This window comes from Schistocerca gregaria, chromosome 3, assembly GCF_023897955.1.
Source record: "Schistocerca gregaria isolate iqSchGreg1 chromosome 3, iqSchGreg1.2, whole genome shotgun sequence".
Taxonomy (NCBI): domain Eukaryota; kingdom Metazoa; phylum Arthropoda; class Insecta; order Orthoptera; family Acrididae; genus Schistocerca; species Schistocerca gregaria.
The window spans coordinates 779078768-779096624 of record NC_064922.1 but is presented as its reverse complement, the minus strand read 5'-3'; the positions used below and the strand labels follow the sequence as shown (position 1 = coordinate 779096624).

Here is a 17857-nt window from a genome sequence, read left to right as displayed (position 1 = left end):
CTAAAAAGGAAAAATCTCACCATGCTGACAGTCAACTCAGCGATCGCTGAAAGCCAGTGGCTGATGGCGTGGAATGGCATTCAGCCAGAGGCAGAAGAGGCTGATCCATAGGTTGTTCGGGGGTAGCTCCTGCCGCCAGTGGTCAGCTGGTTGATCCACCTCCAGCGGTGTCTCTTGGTGACACGGAAGACGGCTACTGCTGGGCAATGTAGTAGAAGAGCAGGCATGATGGAGAAGGAGAGGAACTGTGTTTTGTATGAACCTTCTTGGAAGCAGGACATTGAGATGGAGAGAAGGATTGCGAGCTCTGGGTAAGTAAAAAATCTTCGAGTAGGCTCTTTTTTGGAAGTCTGGGCATCTGATAATCAGGCCCTTGATTTAGCAGAAGCCAATTAAGGTTGGGCCTTAGAGTGAGCAGGTGATAGTGGGAGGGGGAACAGGTGATCTTTGGGCTGGCCGATCCGACTTCTGTGGCACTAGAGGTGAAATCTCAAGTCTACCTCCTTAGTAGGTCGAGGGAGGTGAGGAAAGTGCTGGATTTACCCTCAGGGAGAACAGTGGGCTTTCTACTACTGAATAACTTACGAGCAGCAAAGGTAGACAACTTTTATTCATCTGGATTTCCTGAATAATTCTTTCATCTTTAAAAATAGGACAATCTCTAGAGGAAGCAGTGTAGTCATCCATACAGTTGATGCAGCAAGGGGATGGGGTGGACAACTACCTTCATGGGCATCCCTGTCACAGGTAATGCCTTTGGCCGTATTTGAACACAAGACAGGTACCATTTCGTAACTGGAAACAAGACTTTACAGGACTTGCAATTGCATCGACACCTTTCTGAATAATGAAAGGGTTTACTGTTAAGTCTTGACCTTTGTCAGACCGAGAAACAACTGAACTTCAGCTCTGAGGAAAGAATTTTCTGTGGCTGAGACTCATAGCTTTCTGTTGTGGGCAGAAGTTGAAGTAGAAGAAACCATTGTGAAGGTAGCCCCACATGATTACTGGCATCTCCTTCCTAGTTCCTCACAGAAGGCGCTGCCACCTTAGGTGATTGTCCACACCTCAGATCACACTTCCCAAGAAATGAACGGATGGACCAATCGCCACATTCAGAAGGTACCAGCATGGGCAATCGCCCATCTCTGGGCCTGGCCTTTACCAGGGGAATGTATGTGTCCTACTTGTCTACCTGGGGTGGGGAATTATGCGTTACCTTCACCAGATGTGCACAGAAATGCATGGGTCGGCCTTCAGAAACGCACAGGGAGGAAAAAGAGAAATGGAGGAACAATGAAAAGAAAAGAACAGAAGAATTCTCAAACGCCACAGGGGGGGGGGGGCAGAGATGTCAGACTAGGCGGAAGTACAGAGGCAAAGAAGTTGTTGAAAGATAGGTGAGGTATGAGCGGTGGATATACTGAAGGGCAAGTTCCCATCTCCAGAGTTCGGATAGGTTGGTGTTGGTGGGAAGTATCCAGATAACCCAGATGGTGGAACACTGTGCCAAGATGTGCTGGCCGTGCACCAAGGCATGTTTAGCCACAAGGGTGATCCTCATTACCAACAAACACTGTCTGCCTGTGTCCATTCATGCGAATGGACAGTTTGTTGCTGGTCATTCCCACATAGAAAGCGTCACAGTGTAGGCAGGTCACTTGGTAAATCACATGGGTGCTTTCACACGTGGCTCTGCCTTTGATCGTGTACACCTTCCGGGTGGTGGGAGGGTGCATAGGACAGGTTTTACACCAGGGCGGTTACAAGGGTAGGAGCCAGAGGGTAGGAAAGGTGGTTTGGGGATTTCATAGGGATGAACCAAGAGGTTACGAAGGTTAGGTGGATGGCGGAAAGACACTCTTGGTGGAGTGGGGAGGATTTCATGAAGGATGGATCTCATTTCGGGGCAGGATTTTAGGAAGTCGTATCCCTGCTGGAGAGCCACATTCAGAGTCTGATCCAGTCCCGGGAAGTATCCTGTCACAAGTGGCTCACTTTTGGGGTTCTGTAAGAGGTTATGGGTTTGAGGGGATGAGGAAGTGGCTCTGGTTACTTGCTTCTGCACCAGGTAGGGAGGGTAGTTGCGGTATGGGAAAGCTGTTTTCAGGTTTTTGGTGTAATGGTTCAGGGATTCAGGACTGGAGCAGATTCGTTTGCCACGAAGGCCTAGGCTGTAGGGAAGGGACCGTTTGATATGGAATGGGTGGCAGCTGTCATAATGGAGGTACTGTTGCTTGTTGGTGGGTTTGATGTGGACGGATGTGTGAAGCTGGCCATTGGACAGATGGAGGTCAACGTCAAGGAAAGTGACATGGGATTTGGAGTAGGACCAGGTGAATCTGATGGAACCAAAGGAGTTTAGGTTGGAGAGGAAATTCAGGAGTAGTTGTTCACTGTGAGTCCAGATCATGAAGGTGTCATCAATAAATCTGTACCAAACTTCGGGTTGGCAGGCTTGGGTAGCCAAGAAGTCTTTCTCTAAGTGACCCATAAATAGGTTGGCATACGAGGGGGCCATCCTGGTACCCATGGCTGTTCCCTTTAATTGTTGGTATGTCTGGCCTTCTTTCCCTCACCTTCCCTCTTTCCTGAAGAAGCAACCGTCAGTTGCGAAAGCTAGATATTTTGTGTGATTGTTTGTGTGTTTTATTTATTGTGCCTGTCTACTGGCGCTTTCCCGCTTGGAATCTTTGTTTTAATATATTTTTCCCATGTGGAAGTTTGTTTCTATTTTATTTACATCATTAATTTGACTTCTTTATTATTATGATAAAAGTAGAGGTTGCTGAAGATATCTTTAGCACCCCATCCTTGTGGTTTTTCTGTATTTGTCACTGATCAGAACAGATCATGAAGTACTCCTTTGAGGAATTTAAACATGTGAAAGGGAAATTTTTACTATTGATGTTAAAGATGAAGGAGTTATTTCCTGTCTGCAACAAGCAGCTACCCACATCATTTCAATTTGATGTAGACTAATGTATTTGGTAGGAAGCCTGATTAAAATGAAGCATTTGATATAGTATTTTATCAATATTGAGCAACTGTAGTTGTATATACTGAAATAATCAGCAAACAGTTGCACAGAAGAAATTTAATTTCTTCACTGGTTTCAAGGATTATTTGCTGATGTCAACAATAAAATACATGCAGCATATTGCTGTGGTCATGTGGTTATTGTTAACATTTGAAAGTAATTCGTAAGTTACAACCTTCTGAAGAAGGGCACTAAGTGCCTAAAACTGTTCTAGAAATTAAATACTTTTTATGCAATTGTGTGCTAATTATTTAGATATATATTTGACACGTCACACGGAACTAAAGCACTGCCACATCAACTGTCAGCTCCGCCTCTTAACACTTAAACATGGTGCAGACTGTCAACAAGGGCAGGATATGATTTTGCTCATTGTGGTGGGTGGTAGGTAAATCAGTTGCTAGCCATGCCAAATAATTGTTTTGAGTATGCACTGAACTAATAAACTGAAATGACACTGAGCACTCAGAGGAACTAAAACTTCCAAAACTATGTGAAAAACAAGATGAAATAAATATATATGGTGAGATAGGAAATAGAAGAAGGTATGCGGATGCTGGATGTAGAGAAAGCTGTATTTGAAATGAAAAATGGCAAAGCTCCTGAAGTAGATGACATCACAGTGGAAATGATTAAAGCTACAGGATCAACCTGAATTCAGTGGCTGTACAGAATGAGTATAGTACAATCATATGGAAAGATTTCTGATGACTAGATAAAGCCACTTATTGTACCTACCTTTAAGAAGGGTAATAATGTGTTTTGTGAGAATTACAGAGGAAAAGCACTACTGTGCCACCGCACAAAGATTTATGAAAATATGATTTTACAGAAAAGCAGGAATAAGATACAACCACAACTAAGAACAGCAAGGATTTTCAACCTGAGAAATCAACTATAGATGCCGTATTTACACTGACAGGTTGTGAAAAAGAAAGAGAAATTTGGGAGACATCGTAGGTACAAAAAAGCCTATGACACTAATATAAGGGAAGAGAGATGGCAAGGTCTAAATAGAATGGAACTGTTAAAACGAATGCAAATGAAAAACACGTACAAAATATGCCTGAATTGTTTTATAATAGATGGCAAAAAATCTGAATGGCTTAAATGGAGAAGGGGGTTTAACAAGGAAGTTCACCAAGTGTCAACAGCAGGTGATATTGAAATCAGAGCATATGCAGATTTGATGATTTGTGAAGAAAAGGTGCAGAAATGGGAACAACAATTAAATGCATGCAACCAAGTAACTTAAGAACCAAATAAGATTAACAAAAAGTGAAGCAACTAAACTCAGGAGGGGGAAATGAAAGATTCAAGTCTTAACAAAATAGCTAAAGAAGTAAATGCTTTCAACTATTTATGAAGTAAATTAACCACAAAAGCAAACATCAAGGATGAAATTTGAGAGAGAATAGAAAATTGTTCAGGATTTTGTTATTGTGTGTCGGACATAGTTAGAAATTGGAAAATACCTGCCAAATCAATGATCACAATATACAAGTCATTATCTGCCAGTTTTGCCCTGTGGTTCAGAAGTTGGACTTCAACAAAGATCGGAGTAAAATACAAGCAACACAGACGCACTTTCTATGAGGGATCTTGTGTTAAGACAAGTGGGGGCAGGATACGGAACGAAACAGTACGAAATACTTTATATAGTTTCTTTTAAGGAAATGATTTGAAGAGAAATAGACTTCAATGGTTCGGCCACAATAAAAGAAAGGGACAATAGAAATTTGCAGAAGAGCCCATGAATGGACAGGAACTGGACAAATACCAATGGGGGAACCATCATCAGGAATACCAATTGGGAAACCACCAACAAGATGGAGACAGTGCGACGGATGGTGTAAACTGAAGAAGATTGTGAAGACAGGAGACGCTGAACAATAGAGTGTGTGTGTGTGTGTGTGTGTGTGTGTGTGTGTGTGGGGGGGGGGGGGGGGGGTGGCGGCAGAAGCTCAGAGGCTCTGAATGATTGGCAAAAGCAGAAAAAATGCAGGAAGAACAACAACTGAGGTATGAAGTATCAAGTAAGTGCTCCAAGAGCTGAGCATAACCTCATCTGGCTGAGTTCAGAACTACTTTGGTTTTGGAATGGTGTTGTCTCACTGTTTCTCACCATCAGCTGCCAGAGCAACCCACAAGTAATCTAGCATACACTTCGTGAAATAGGAATTTGTTCTACATAATATGGTGTGGTAAACAACAACTATTCCTAACAATTTTGACTGTCACTCAGTGCACTGCAGTAATTTTTCTCCATGATGGCTTCACTATGGCTATAGTGTTGCCTGGAGTCAAATGTGATGGCTGTCTACCAGGTGCACTGACTCCAGATTCTACAATAGTCTTTCACGTACTTGCTGCTGTGAGGAAACATCACCACCATCTTAATGAGTGACTGCAATAGGATTTACAACTTCACAATGCACTGGTGTATGTAGCCAGTTGGTTGACCAGGTTTACAACGGTGCTGTACAGAATGCTTTTTTTTTAGTGGCACTGAACACCACTCATTTAATTTAGCAACTCTAGGTCTTTTCCATTATTTGTGGATGTAATCTTTATATACACTGCGGGCAATTTTAAGTCTTTTCATGAACAGTCCAATTTCTGCAAGACTTTCTCCATTTTGGTTCAATTTTCTGGAGTTTTGACTCCTATATTCTGTAACACCACCTAGAAACAGCCCCATGGAATTTACAACATTTGCAAGATCATTTATAGATTTGAATATAATGACCTTATAACCCTCATTAAAGTTACATTTACACCTGACAGTATTGTCCAGTTAAGAACATTTTCTTATTTGACTGTACCCCATACCATTATTATACGTGTAACTACAAATTATACAGAAAAAGGATTCCTATTTAAGCATCAGCAGCTGTAACAGGCACATACACATGGTCACAAACTACTGAGTTTCACTAGACTGTTCCGATTTTTAAGAGCAGAAAATGCAGTATGAATGTAACTGATAAAAAATTCTAATCATTACCGACTGACAAATTTACATGCGCCAGCACTTATTAATAAAGTTTAGAAACACTGATTAATAAATTAGGCACAGAGTAGCACTGGAACAGAGAGCTAGGAGAACAAAACAGTTGTGGCCATTCTACTATTGACAACACTTCTGCCCTCACCAAAAGAAATAAAGTCACGGAAATGTGTACAAGTAACAATTGTTACTTACTATCTGTTTGGCCTGCAGTACTCCATTCTTCAGAAGTCTGGTTGCTCCAGTCTCCTTGGCTGCTTACTTGCTGCCACTCATCCCCTGAGCCAGCATTGTCAGTACCTTTCCAATCATCAGCTGCTACTGCATTTTCTGGAGTGCCCCAGTCACCAGCAGCTTGGCTCTCTGTATTTCCCCAGTCACCAGATGGAGCTGTTGTTTCAACTTGCTGCCATTCTGAAGTGTTGCCCTGAGCAGCAGTCTTAGTGTCAGGAATGGGCTGCTGTTCCGGCACCACTGCCTGTAAGGGATTGACTACATAATAAACTCTTCTTAGTGACTACTTTTGCACAACTGGTATCTTAATAGGCTTATGATTATGTGGAGAACAAGCAGTTATTTCCACTTCATCATAAGATGAGGATCTGACATCTGCAATATTTTCTTTCAATAAGGTGTAGAATTTTAAAATAAATTAAACTTTAACAACGATCAACCCATACAAAAGTAATTTATACAAATGTAAAGCTGTAATCGTGAGTGCCAAGTGGCAAACAGCCCCACTAAATGACTTTTGTTTCCTTAGGTGTAAACATCCAGCCTCATTCATGGCTTTATCACTTTGAGGACGAGCAATAATGTTGGAACCTACAGATGGAAAGAACCAGTTGGCTATCTTCCGACAATGCACTTGAGTGAGTTCGCTTTAATTCTACGTGTGCAGAGATTGGTGTGCAGGGAGTCAAGCAGTAACTCGTTGGTTGTTTGATTTTTCCTTTCGGAGAAAAATATAATAGCAGAAATGCTTTAGCATTCACTGTACTTCAGAGTCCACATAAAATAATACATCCCACTAATTGCCAGGATAAGTAAATTTATATGTTGAATAAAGCCAAGATCAACCACCTCCTGTAGAACCATGTTTGGTAAGGCACTGTGCTCATACTATTTAATTCTTGGAGATTTTAGCTGTACGAGTGTTAGGCTGTGTTTAATGTATGTTTCTGTCCATAACAAACTGTTTCCCAATGCTAGAGAAATCTAGATCAGTTCAGCTTCCTGACTTTTTGGATTTCAAACAGCAACTTGCTCCATATTTGCATGCTCTGAGCCCAGAATTAGGAGGTAAAACAGGCTTTAGAGAACACAGTAATTGTAGTTGCATGATACAGTACTAAGAAAATTGCACTGTTCAAAATGGTCATCTTAATGAGCTCTATTGTTTGTAAACAATTACATCCACAGATAAGGGAGCACATGGGTCCATCATCATCATCATCATCATCATCATCATCATCATCATCATCATCATCATCAATAACAATGGACTCGACCAATAAGCATTAGAAAATTGTCCACAGCTATGTGGTCAGCAGCATCAAGTCTGTGCAGGGGGCCTGGGGTCAATTCCTGGTAATAGCAGGGAATTTTCCTTGGTGTGAGGACAAATTAGATGCACACAGCCTAATGGGGCCCACTGAGGAGCTGCTTGAGTGAGAAGTAATGGCTCTGAAGGCTGGCAAACCAACAAGTCAGGAGAGTGGGGTGCTGACCTCATGTCACATCTGAATAACCCAATTGGCAGATGAAGACAATATGGCTAGTCGGTAACCAATGGCCCATTAGGACCAGTAAGTGAAGACTGATCAATTAGGGAGAGAGGGCAGTGTGAAGATCCGCACTAGCAACAGTCAGTTTATCCCATGACATGCCATCCACTTGTGTGCTGCCAGTGTTTTCTTCCGAATACTGAGCATAATTTTTCATGTTAGTGCACTCATGCTGATTTCCATTATTGCATAGTGGTCTTTTGCAGCATTACAAAAGAAATAAATAGACACAAATGAGTGTGCTTGTATACTTCAGGTAGTAACCAATAGCATAAACAGTGTCTTCACCTCCACGCAGCATGACTACTGGTTGCAAGAGATGTTACAGCTGTAGCAAGTGGTGGTGTGGTACTGTGAAATATTTTCAGTATCTATGCACTGATCTTTTTGCAGCACATCCATGTAACAACGAATAGAACATGAATAAGATAATGTATATTCTCATTACTGTAAATGTAAAACCACATGCAATGGCAACCACAATTTTATATATCTCAGTATGGCTTTATAGGCTGTCCAGAATAATTCCGGAGCTAAAAAATGTGTGCTTGAGTGCCAGCAAGATGCCTGCTCAAAAAACAGTCTAAATGAGCAGTCTGATGTTTATCCACTACACAACTCAAGAGTTATCTCAATGTGACCTCGTCCATGGATATAACTGAATTTAAATGAACTGTTGTTTACTTACAAAGCATATCCAAGCTTCCACAGGGGAGCTTTCACTAAGTGCCCGGTATGACTCTTCCACTCTGCAGCAGAGTGTGCAGTTTTGAAACTCCCTAATATTGAAATTGTCTGCTGGGCCAGGACTAATTCCGAGTCTTGCCTTTTGTGTTCAATGTTCACATTAACTATGCAGTAGAGCACAGTGCATCATCTGCCACTACACATGTTTAAAAGGAATAAAGTGTTAAGTGAGTACTTTTAAGTTTGAATAATGCTTTTTCTAACTTGTCAGTTTTTATTTCAAACTACCGTTCCAAGGAAATATTTTGGTGTGTTTCCGTTATACGAACCATTTTAAGCTTCTATTGGTATTTTCCACTAGGTTATGTGTGTCTTAATTAGTATGAATTATTATTACATTGTATTAATTTATGACTTACTGCAGGTGAAATATCCTGCTTGGGTTGCTGAGCTGGTACAAAGGCTGGTGGCTGTTGCTGCGGTTTGGCCTGCGACACAAATGTTGCAGACATTATCTGTTGTTGCTGAACTGTGGCTGCTGCTGCTGCGAACTGCGCAGATGGCTGACTTGGCACAACAGGTTGTGTCTGATGAGAGGGAGGCATTGGTATTGGAGGAGGTGGATTTGGAGTTGTCGAAGCAAAACCAGGGATGTGTGCTTGTGTTATTTCTGCTGGTGCCTGAAAAACAACCTGTGACAAAAAATGTAACTATTACTTTCATTATGAAATTAAGAAGCTGGGGAAAACATGATGGTTAAATCATTATTGGCTCCTATACAATTTTAAATTCCTCATGCTTTGAAAGAAAGAATACCAAGGAAAGCAGGGGGAAAAATGACATCCACTGAATCAAAATCAATGCAACAGCAGAGCAGAAGGAAATGCAGTAATTACAATAAAAAACCAATAGGTAAATACTGTACACTGATAAAAGCCACACTGGTTTAGCAACTGTTAAGTTATTTGTTGTTACACTGTACAGAGCATCAGACAGTAGATTTTGCATCTGTTTTTTATGGAAAATGTTCCACTGAATGTTTGAATGACCACAGAAACTCCGATGATTTTAATTGTATTTAAAATCAGTTTAATAATTCATTGATTTCTAATTGAGAACTACTTTGATATTAAATTAATAGTGCCTGATTTTATTTGTTTCTACAGTTAAGATTTCTATCTGGTACACGGGTTTGTTGACAGCCATGAAGCAATTAGCAGCAAAAAGATCTGACTTTCACATATGGTGATGCTTCTGCTGTCTTAATTTTTGGTGATGTGACACACAGTGCGGTGTGTAAAAAGCCTGTCACCAGCAGGCAGATGTTGGGGAAATTCACTTTCCCACATGAGTTTGTTTATACCACAAGCTAACAGTTAAAAAGAGCAAGAAAACACACTGCTGAAACCAAAATTTCACAACTAATGGATGGCTCGAGTTACGCCTGGTAACTCTGAAGACAACTTGCTCCTAAAAATAGCATCTCACTACATTTTAAAAAACTTAGCTGTCACCTTTGACTATTTAGTTTCTCAATTGCAATTGAGACTATAGGGCCATTATCAGGTGGTGGTCTACAAGCATACTTCAGCATGTCATACTTTAACATTTTCACAATATACACAGCCTCGTTAAACAATCGTTTAATGTTGCTATCGTCTCACAGAAATAATGCTCAGGTACGATGATCATGTGTACATTTTGGTGGATTTTTCTTAAGTTTGACAAGTACTGGAGATCACTCATTTGCAGCACACCCCTCGATAATGGCCATAAAACATATTTCAATTGTTAAAATGATTACTTCCTACAGACAATGGCGAAAATCTCTTCTTCAGACACACTAAATAACTGTCAATCACAGTTATGCGAAATTATTTACCTAGCTATCTGTTTGAAATGTTCATTGGGGCCAATATATCAACAAAAGTAATCACTTTTTGAAAATATAATGTAATTTGATAGACAAAAAAATCTGTTCAAGTGACAGCATGAGAGCACACATATGAAAGATAATACAGTATGTCTCCAGATGTTTGCATACTGTAATACCTTTTACATGTGTGTGTTCTCCTGTCACCATTCATTTGGGTTTGGCAAATGAAAGCTAAAACAAATGTAGCCCCTTGTTTTGATACAATGACTATTTTCAAGGTGCAGATTCAATATGAGACTGAACTGCTGGCGAATCTTAGAATATTTTTAACTAATTTGCACATTCAAATATCACATTCACTGCAACTCCTGGTCAGACCTGGCACTCCCTCTGAATCCATTTAGGTGCCTATCTCTAGAAGCGGTTTCAGCGTAGCCTGCTTGGCCAGCCTGTCGGCAAGTTTGTTGCCTGTGATTCTGAAGTGTTCTGGGGTCCACACAAACATCACTTAACGACTGGACCATTCCAGGGCATAGATTGGACTCCTGAATGGACGCTACCAAAGGATGGCGAGGGTAGCACTAGTCTACAGCTTGTAGGCTGCTCAAGGAGTCAGAACACAGGAGAAATGACTCGCCACGGCATGAGCAAATATGCTCAAGAGCATGAGATATGGCCGCCAGCTCTGCAGTGAAAACACTGCAGCCATCTGGCAAGGAGTGGTGTTCAATATGTCCTCCATGAACATACGCAAAGCCTACGTGACCATCAACCATCAAGTTGTCAGTGTAAACCCCTTCATAGCCCCCGTACATTTCGAGAATCTAGAGGAAGTGGTAGCGGAGAGCTGCAGGGTTAACGGAGTCCTTAGGGCCATGCGAAAGGTCCTGAAGAATCTGCGGCTGAGATGTAAACCATGGAGGTGTACGTGAATGGTCCTTGGAGAGGTGGTGACGGGAAAGCCTCCAGTTCGGACAGAAAGGACCGGACGCGAACCCCAATCTTAAGCTCAGACTTGGGCCACCGGTGCGGGAGATGACCAGCTGTGGTTGGGAAAAGGAGTTGGTAATTTGGACCCGAAGGAGAATTATGAACATGTGGGTAACGTGACTGGCGAGCAGTTGTGCACACCTAACCTTCAATGGAGGGTCTCCGGCCTCCACCAGGACGATGGTCACCGGACTCGTCCTAAAAGCTCCTGTTGCTACGCAAATGCCACAGTGGTGCACTGGGTCAAGTAAACTTAACACTCAGGGTGTCGCCAAATCTCAAACCAGACTCCCATATTCAACGTGGGATTGGACAAGGGCTCTGTAGAGCTGCGGCAGTGTAGAACGATTTGCACCCAGTTGGTGTTGCTCAGGCAGCAGATGGCATTGAGGTGCTGTCAGCACTTTCGCTTAAGCTGATGAAAGTGAGGTAGGCAAGTCAAATCAGGCATCTAAAATCAGTCTTAGGAACTGATATGTCTCCACTACAGTGAGTGGATTATCATTAAGATGAAGTTCTGGTTCTGGAAGAACGGTACGACGTCGTCAGAAATGCACGACATGACTCCGTGGCTGAAAACTATGGGTTAGAGCCCATGACTGCACCTTGTAGGTGCCACTCAGCAACACCAGTACTGGAGGAGCAGTAAAAAATGCAGAAGTCATCCACATACAGAAAAGGTGAGACCAACAGCCTAACAGCTGCTGCTAGAATGTTAATAGTCACTAAAAAGAGAGAGAGGGGGAGGGAGGTTCATTATGAAGCACTGCGAAACATCATTCTTCTAAATATGAGGAGAACTATGGGAGACGCGGGATGGTAGTTCGACGCAGACGCTCTATCACTAGTGCTCAGCAATTGCATTTGTGATGGTAGATAACATGCCATTTATGTTAACACCAGGGACACCTGTTGGCTTCTTGTACCCAAAAAGATGCCTTATCTTCATCCAGACTTGGGAAGGTGACATATGGCACCCAATGGTCGAACATACCTCTCCCAACACTTCCGTTTCTGGTGTTTTATAAGCTGATGAACGCAATCACGGAGACGCTTTAAAGGCTATTTGGTGCTCTAGGGAATGGTGCTGTAGAGCTCACTGACGCTTTTTAATTGTCTTAGCAACTTCCAGCGACCACCAAGGGACTGACTTTCACTTTGGGCACCCTCAACAAGGAGGATTGCGTATTCCACTGCAGAAACCACCAATGTAGTGACCTGCTCAACGACAATATGGGAGGGGGGGGGAGAGCGAGCTTCAGCGGTGACAGCAGAGGTGAAAGCTTCCCAGTCTGCCTTGTTTAAGACCATCTGGGCAGGTGTCCGTGGGCCTGACGCCGGGGCAGTGAGAGGAAGATGGGGAAGTGGTCACTACAACACGGGTCATCATGTGCTCTCCAGTGGATAGATGGGAGAAGGCCAGGACTACAAATCGAGAAATCAATAGCCAAATACGTGCCATGTGACACTGAAATGTGTGGGGGCACCAGTATTTAAGAGGCAGAGGTCGAGTTGTGGCACGAAAGTTCCGACCTCCCTACCTCTGCCAGTATGGCTGGTTGGTTTAAAAGAATGGGGAAGGGACTAAACTGCAAGGTAATCGGTCCCTTGTTCCTGGTAAAATAATTACACAAGGGAAAGAAGGAAAGAAAGAAAGGAGATGTACAGCACAATGAGACTGTAAGAACCACAGGAATACAGGAGGACAACCACCACTACTATGGACAAAACAGGAAAAGAAAACCACAGAGAGAAAGAAGAAACAGGTGGAAGGGGTAAAAACAGAGAGCAGATAACTGTGGCTGGCCGACCACGAGAATAAGAAGGAAAAGCCAGCCACTCTGTGACACATTAAAATATCCATCCTAAATCATTAGAGTGGAGAACACAAAGGGACAAAGGACATGACTCACATAGAATGATAAAACCCACGATCATGTAGAAAATGTAAAACTAAATTAGCCAATGAGGTAGTGTCAGCTAAAGTTAATGGCAACGAGTCCGGTAACTGAAGAGTCCGTCGCAGGACAGCCAAAGACGGACAGCTCACCAAAAATGGGCCACTGTCAGCCGGGCACTGCACCGACACTGAGGTGGGTCATCACTTCACAGGAGGTAGCCATGTGTCACCCAAGCACGGCCAATGCGGAGCGAACAGAGGGTTGGGTTGTTTGGGGAAGGAGACCAGACAGCGAGGTCATCGGTCTCATCGGATTTAGAGAAGGATGGGGAAGGAAGTCGGCCGTGCCCTTTCAGAGGAACCATCCCGGCATTTGCCTGAAGTGATTTAGGGAAATCACGGAAAACCTAAATCAGCATGGCCGGAGGCAGGATTGAACCGCTGTCCTCCCGAATGCGAGGAGCCAACAGAACCACTGAGTCCCTGCAAGAGGCCCATGAGGTGGTCTTCCACACATTCGTAGTCTCCTTAACGGCACCACACATTATTGGTCTCTTTAATGGCCTGCAGTTTGTTGTGCGTACTGAGGTTATACAATTCAGTCCCCAAAGCTGCAAAACCTTGCAGTGTAACACTGAACGCAGGTCAGTTGCAGAGAAACTGATCTCCATAAGCGGTTTCCGCGTAGTCTGTTTGGTCAGCCTGTCAACATGTTTGTTGCCTGGGATTACAATGTGACCTGGGGTCCAGACAAACACCACTGAACGACTGGACTGTTCCAGGGCAAAGATGGACTCCTGGATGGTCACTACCAAAGGATGATGAGGGTAGCATTGGTTGACAGCTTGTAGGCTGCTCAAGGAGTCAGTACGTAGAAGAAACGACTCCCTAGGGCATGAACAGACGTGCTCAAGAGCACGAGATATAGCCACCAAGCTCAGCAGTGGAATCAATGCAGTCATCGGGCAAGGAATGCTGTTCAATATGTCCTCCAAGCCGGCTGGATCATTAGCCTTCGAGCCGATGGTGCATACCACTTCATGGCCTCGATACATGTCAAGAATCGATAGGAAGTGGCAGTGGAGAGCTGTGGGGTTAACCGAGTCCTTAGGGCCATGTGAAAGGTCCAGGCGAAGCCGCGGCCTAGACGTACACCAAGGAGATGTACGTGAATGGACCTCAAGTATAGGTAGTAAAAGGCAAGCACTTGAGCCAATGCGGAGATGAACTGCCGTGTTCATCAACTTGGACACAGAAAGTACGAAGCGGCAGGATATTTTGGATAAAAATCTGGAGTGGGCTTCTGAGACACCACTCATATAATGTGGCAACGATATGTCGCCAGGTCATGTCACATACTTTTCGTAAATCAAAAAAGATGGCAACCAGGTGTTGGCGCCTGGAAAAGGCTGTTCGGATGGCAGACTCAAGGGACAAGATTATCAGTGGTTGAGTGACCCTGGTGTAAGCCACCCTCACATGGAACCAGTAGGCCATGTGACTCCAGGACCCAACGCAACTGCCAACACACCATACGTTACAGCAGCTTACAAAGAACTTTGGTGAGGCTGATGGGCCGATAGCTATTCACATCAAGCGGATTTTTACCAGGTAGGAGCACTGTAATGATGGTACTCTCCCATCATTGTGATGGAAAGGCACCGTTGCACCAGATCTGGTTGAAGATGACTAAGAGATGTTGCTTTTAGTCAGATGAGAGATGTTTAATCAACTGACTGGATCCAATTTGGCCCAGGAGCTGTGTCATGGCAATGTTCAAAGGCACTGAGAAGCCCCCACTCTGTAAATGGGGCGTTATACAATTCACTGCAGTATGTAGTGAATGAGAGGACATTCCCTTCCAGCCGCCGTTTGACAGTGGAAAAGGCTGGGGGTAATTCTCTGACACAGAGGCTCAAGCATAGTGCTCAGCAAATTTCTTGGCAATCACAACTGCATCGGTACATAACATGCCATTTATGTTAACACAGGGAACACCTGTTTGGGTCTGGTACCCGAAAACGTGTTTGATCCTTGCCCAGTGTTGGGCAGGTGATGTATGGCACCCATTGGTGGAGTCTTCTCTCTCCCAACACTCCTACTACCGTCATTTAATAAGTCGGCCAAGGTGGGCAGGGAGCTGTTTAAAGGCTATGAGGTGCTCCAGGAAAGGGTACTGCTTATGCCGCTGTAGAGCTCGCCGAAGCTCCTTAATTGCTTTAGCGACTTTCAGTGACCACCAAGGGACTGCCTTTCGCCAGGGGCACCCTAAAGAGCAATGGATTGCATTTTCTGCCACAGAAAGGATTGTTGTAGTCCCCTGCTCAACCATCGTATCAATGTTCCCGAGTGGGGAAGATTCAACGGTGACAGCAGAGGTGAAAAGTCTCCCAGTCCATCTTGTTTAAAGCCCACCTGGGCAGCCGTCCATGAGTCTGATGCCGGTGCAGTGACAGGAAGATGGGGAAGTGTTCACTACTACACAGGTTGTCATGTGCTCCCCAGTGGATAGATGGGAGAAGGCTAGGTCTGCAAACAGAGATCAATGGCCGAATATATATCATGTGCCACACTGAAACGTATGGGGGCCCCTGTATTTAAGAGGCAGAGATCGACTTGTGACAATTTTCGACCTCCCTACCTCAACCAGTAACCATGGAGCAACCCCACAAGGGGTAATGGGCAATAAAATCTCCCAAAGGTAGGAATGTTCAGTGAGTTGATCAATAAGTGCAGCTGATACATTCAGGGGTACTGCACCATCTGGAGGAAGACACACATTGCAGATTTATTTCCAGTGTCATCTTTATTCTGACAGCCACAGCAGCTTCAAGAGGGGTCTGAAGGGGCACAGGTTCACTACTACAGAGTGCAGGACATGACGCAAACTCTAGTTAGGAGGTGGGGAAAAAAAACTGCCACAATTACACTGGAGGATTACGTGATCGTGTGACTGGGAAGGCATGACACACTCAATGAGGCACTCTACACCTCAGCATCACCAACTGTCACCAGATGAGTACATGTGCAATCGCCAACCATTGTGTCTGAGGGCCCAGCATCATTTTTTACTTAGGTAACGGCACTTGTTAAGTGACCTGCTGACTAAGTGTTCAGCTGTGACATGTCAACCAGCAAGTAATTCGTTGCCATGCATTTCTTTTGGATCTATCTTTTATTGCCTGCATTTCAAACAGCAATCATTTTCACCTACTAACAAACGCCAACTGACAGACAATGCTTTCACAGGAGACTGCCACGAAGATGCTGAAAAACCTGAACTGACAGATGCTTTTTAAGTCGGGTGCAAACTATCTCACAAAAGCCTACCTACAAATTTTATAAGCTCCAGCTTCAAGATCGGAATATACAGTCTAAGACTAAAAAGTGACACCATGAAGGAATTATCTGAATGGGATGGAACTCTGTAGATGTGATGTACATGTAAAGACAAACAAATTATTATGATTTTTCCATAGAAAGGGATTCACGAACAATTGAGCAACTCTAGAATTCATTAGACCACTTCTGGCCCTTATGCAAGCAGTTATTCGGCTTGGCATTGATTAATACAGGGTGTTTCAAAAATGACCGGTATATTTTAAACGGCAATACAAACTAAACGAGCAGCGATAGAAATACACCGTTTGTTGCAATATGCTTGGGACAACAGTACATTTTCAGGCAGACAAACTTTCAAAATTACAGTAGTTACAATTGTCAACAACAGATGGCACTGCGGTCTGGGAAACTCTATAGTACGATATTTTCCACATATCCACCATGCGTAGCAATAATATGGCTTAGTCTCTGAATGAAATTACCCGAAACCTTTGACAACCTGTCTGGCGGAATGGCTTCACATGCAGATGAGATGTACTGCTTCAGCTGTTCAATGGTTTCTGGATTCTGGCGGTACACCTGGTCTTTCAAGTGTCCCCACAGAAAGAAGTCACAGGGGTTCATGTCTGGCGAATAGGGAGGCCAATCCATGCCGCCTCCTGTATGTTTCGGATAGCCCAAAGCAAACACACGATCATCAAAATATTCATTCAGGAAATTAAAGACGTTGGCCGTGCGATGTGGCCGGGCACCATCTTGCATAAACCACGAGGTGTTCGCAGTGTCGTCTAAGGCAGTTTGTACGCCACAAATTCACGAAGAATGTCCAGATAGCGTGATGCAGTAATCGTTTTGGATCTGAAAAATGGGCCAATGATTCCTTTGGAAGAAATGGCGGCCCAGACCAGCACTTTTTGAGGATGCAGGGACGATGGGACTGCAACATAGGGCTTTTCAGTTCCCCATATGCGCCAGTTCTGTTTATTGACGAAGCCGTCCAGGTAAAAACAAGCTTCGTCAGTAAACCAAATGCTGCCCACGTGCATATCGCCGTCATCAATCCTGTGCACTATATCGTTAGTGAATGTCTCTCGTGCAGCAATGGTAGCGGCGCTGAGGGGTTGCCGTGTTTGAATTTTGTATGGATAGAGGTGTAAACTCTGGCGCATGAGACGATACGTGGACGTTGGCATCATTTGGACCGCAGCTGCAACACGGCGAACGG

General features: G+C 43.7%; 1 protein-coding gene and 1 long non-coding RNA gene across 5 annotated transcripts in view; one reads left to right on the top strand and one right to left on the bottom strand.

Moving 5' to 3' along the window:
- Window positions 1-7851, top strand: part of LOC126354179 (uncharacterized) — a 52826-nt gene extending 44975 nt beyond the window's left edge. Inside the window, exon 4 of the long non-coding RNA XR_007565275.1 lies at window positions 6814-7851. This is a non-coding gene — a long non-coding RNA (uncharacterized LOC126354179). The remainder of the gene's footprint in view (window positions 1-6813) is intronic.
- The window catches only part of LOC126354177 (caprin-1), an 87394-nt gene that overhangs the window by 20658 nt on the left and 48879 nt on the right, over window positions 1-17857 (bottom strand). For 2 of the 4 annotated variants that reach the window (XM_050003617.1, XM_050003618.1), the window contains exons 9-10: window positions 8944-9216; window positions 6246-6528 (exon numbers count right to left, since the gene is read on the bottom strand). In XM_050003617.1, coding sequence (XP_049859574.1) covers window positions 6246-6528; window positions 8944-9216 — 556 coding nt within the window. The remainder of the gene's footprint in view (window positions 1-6245; window positions 6529-8943; window positions 9217-17857) is intronic. The other 2 variants (XM_050003619.1, XM_050003620.1) reach the window with 1 other exon arrangement.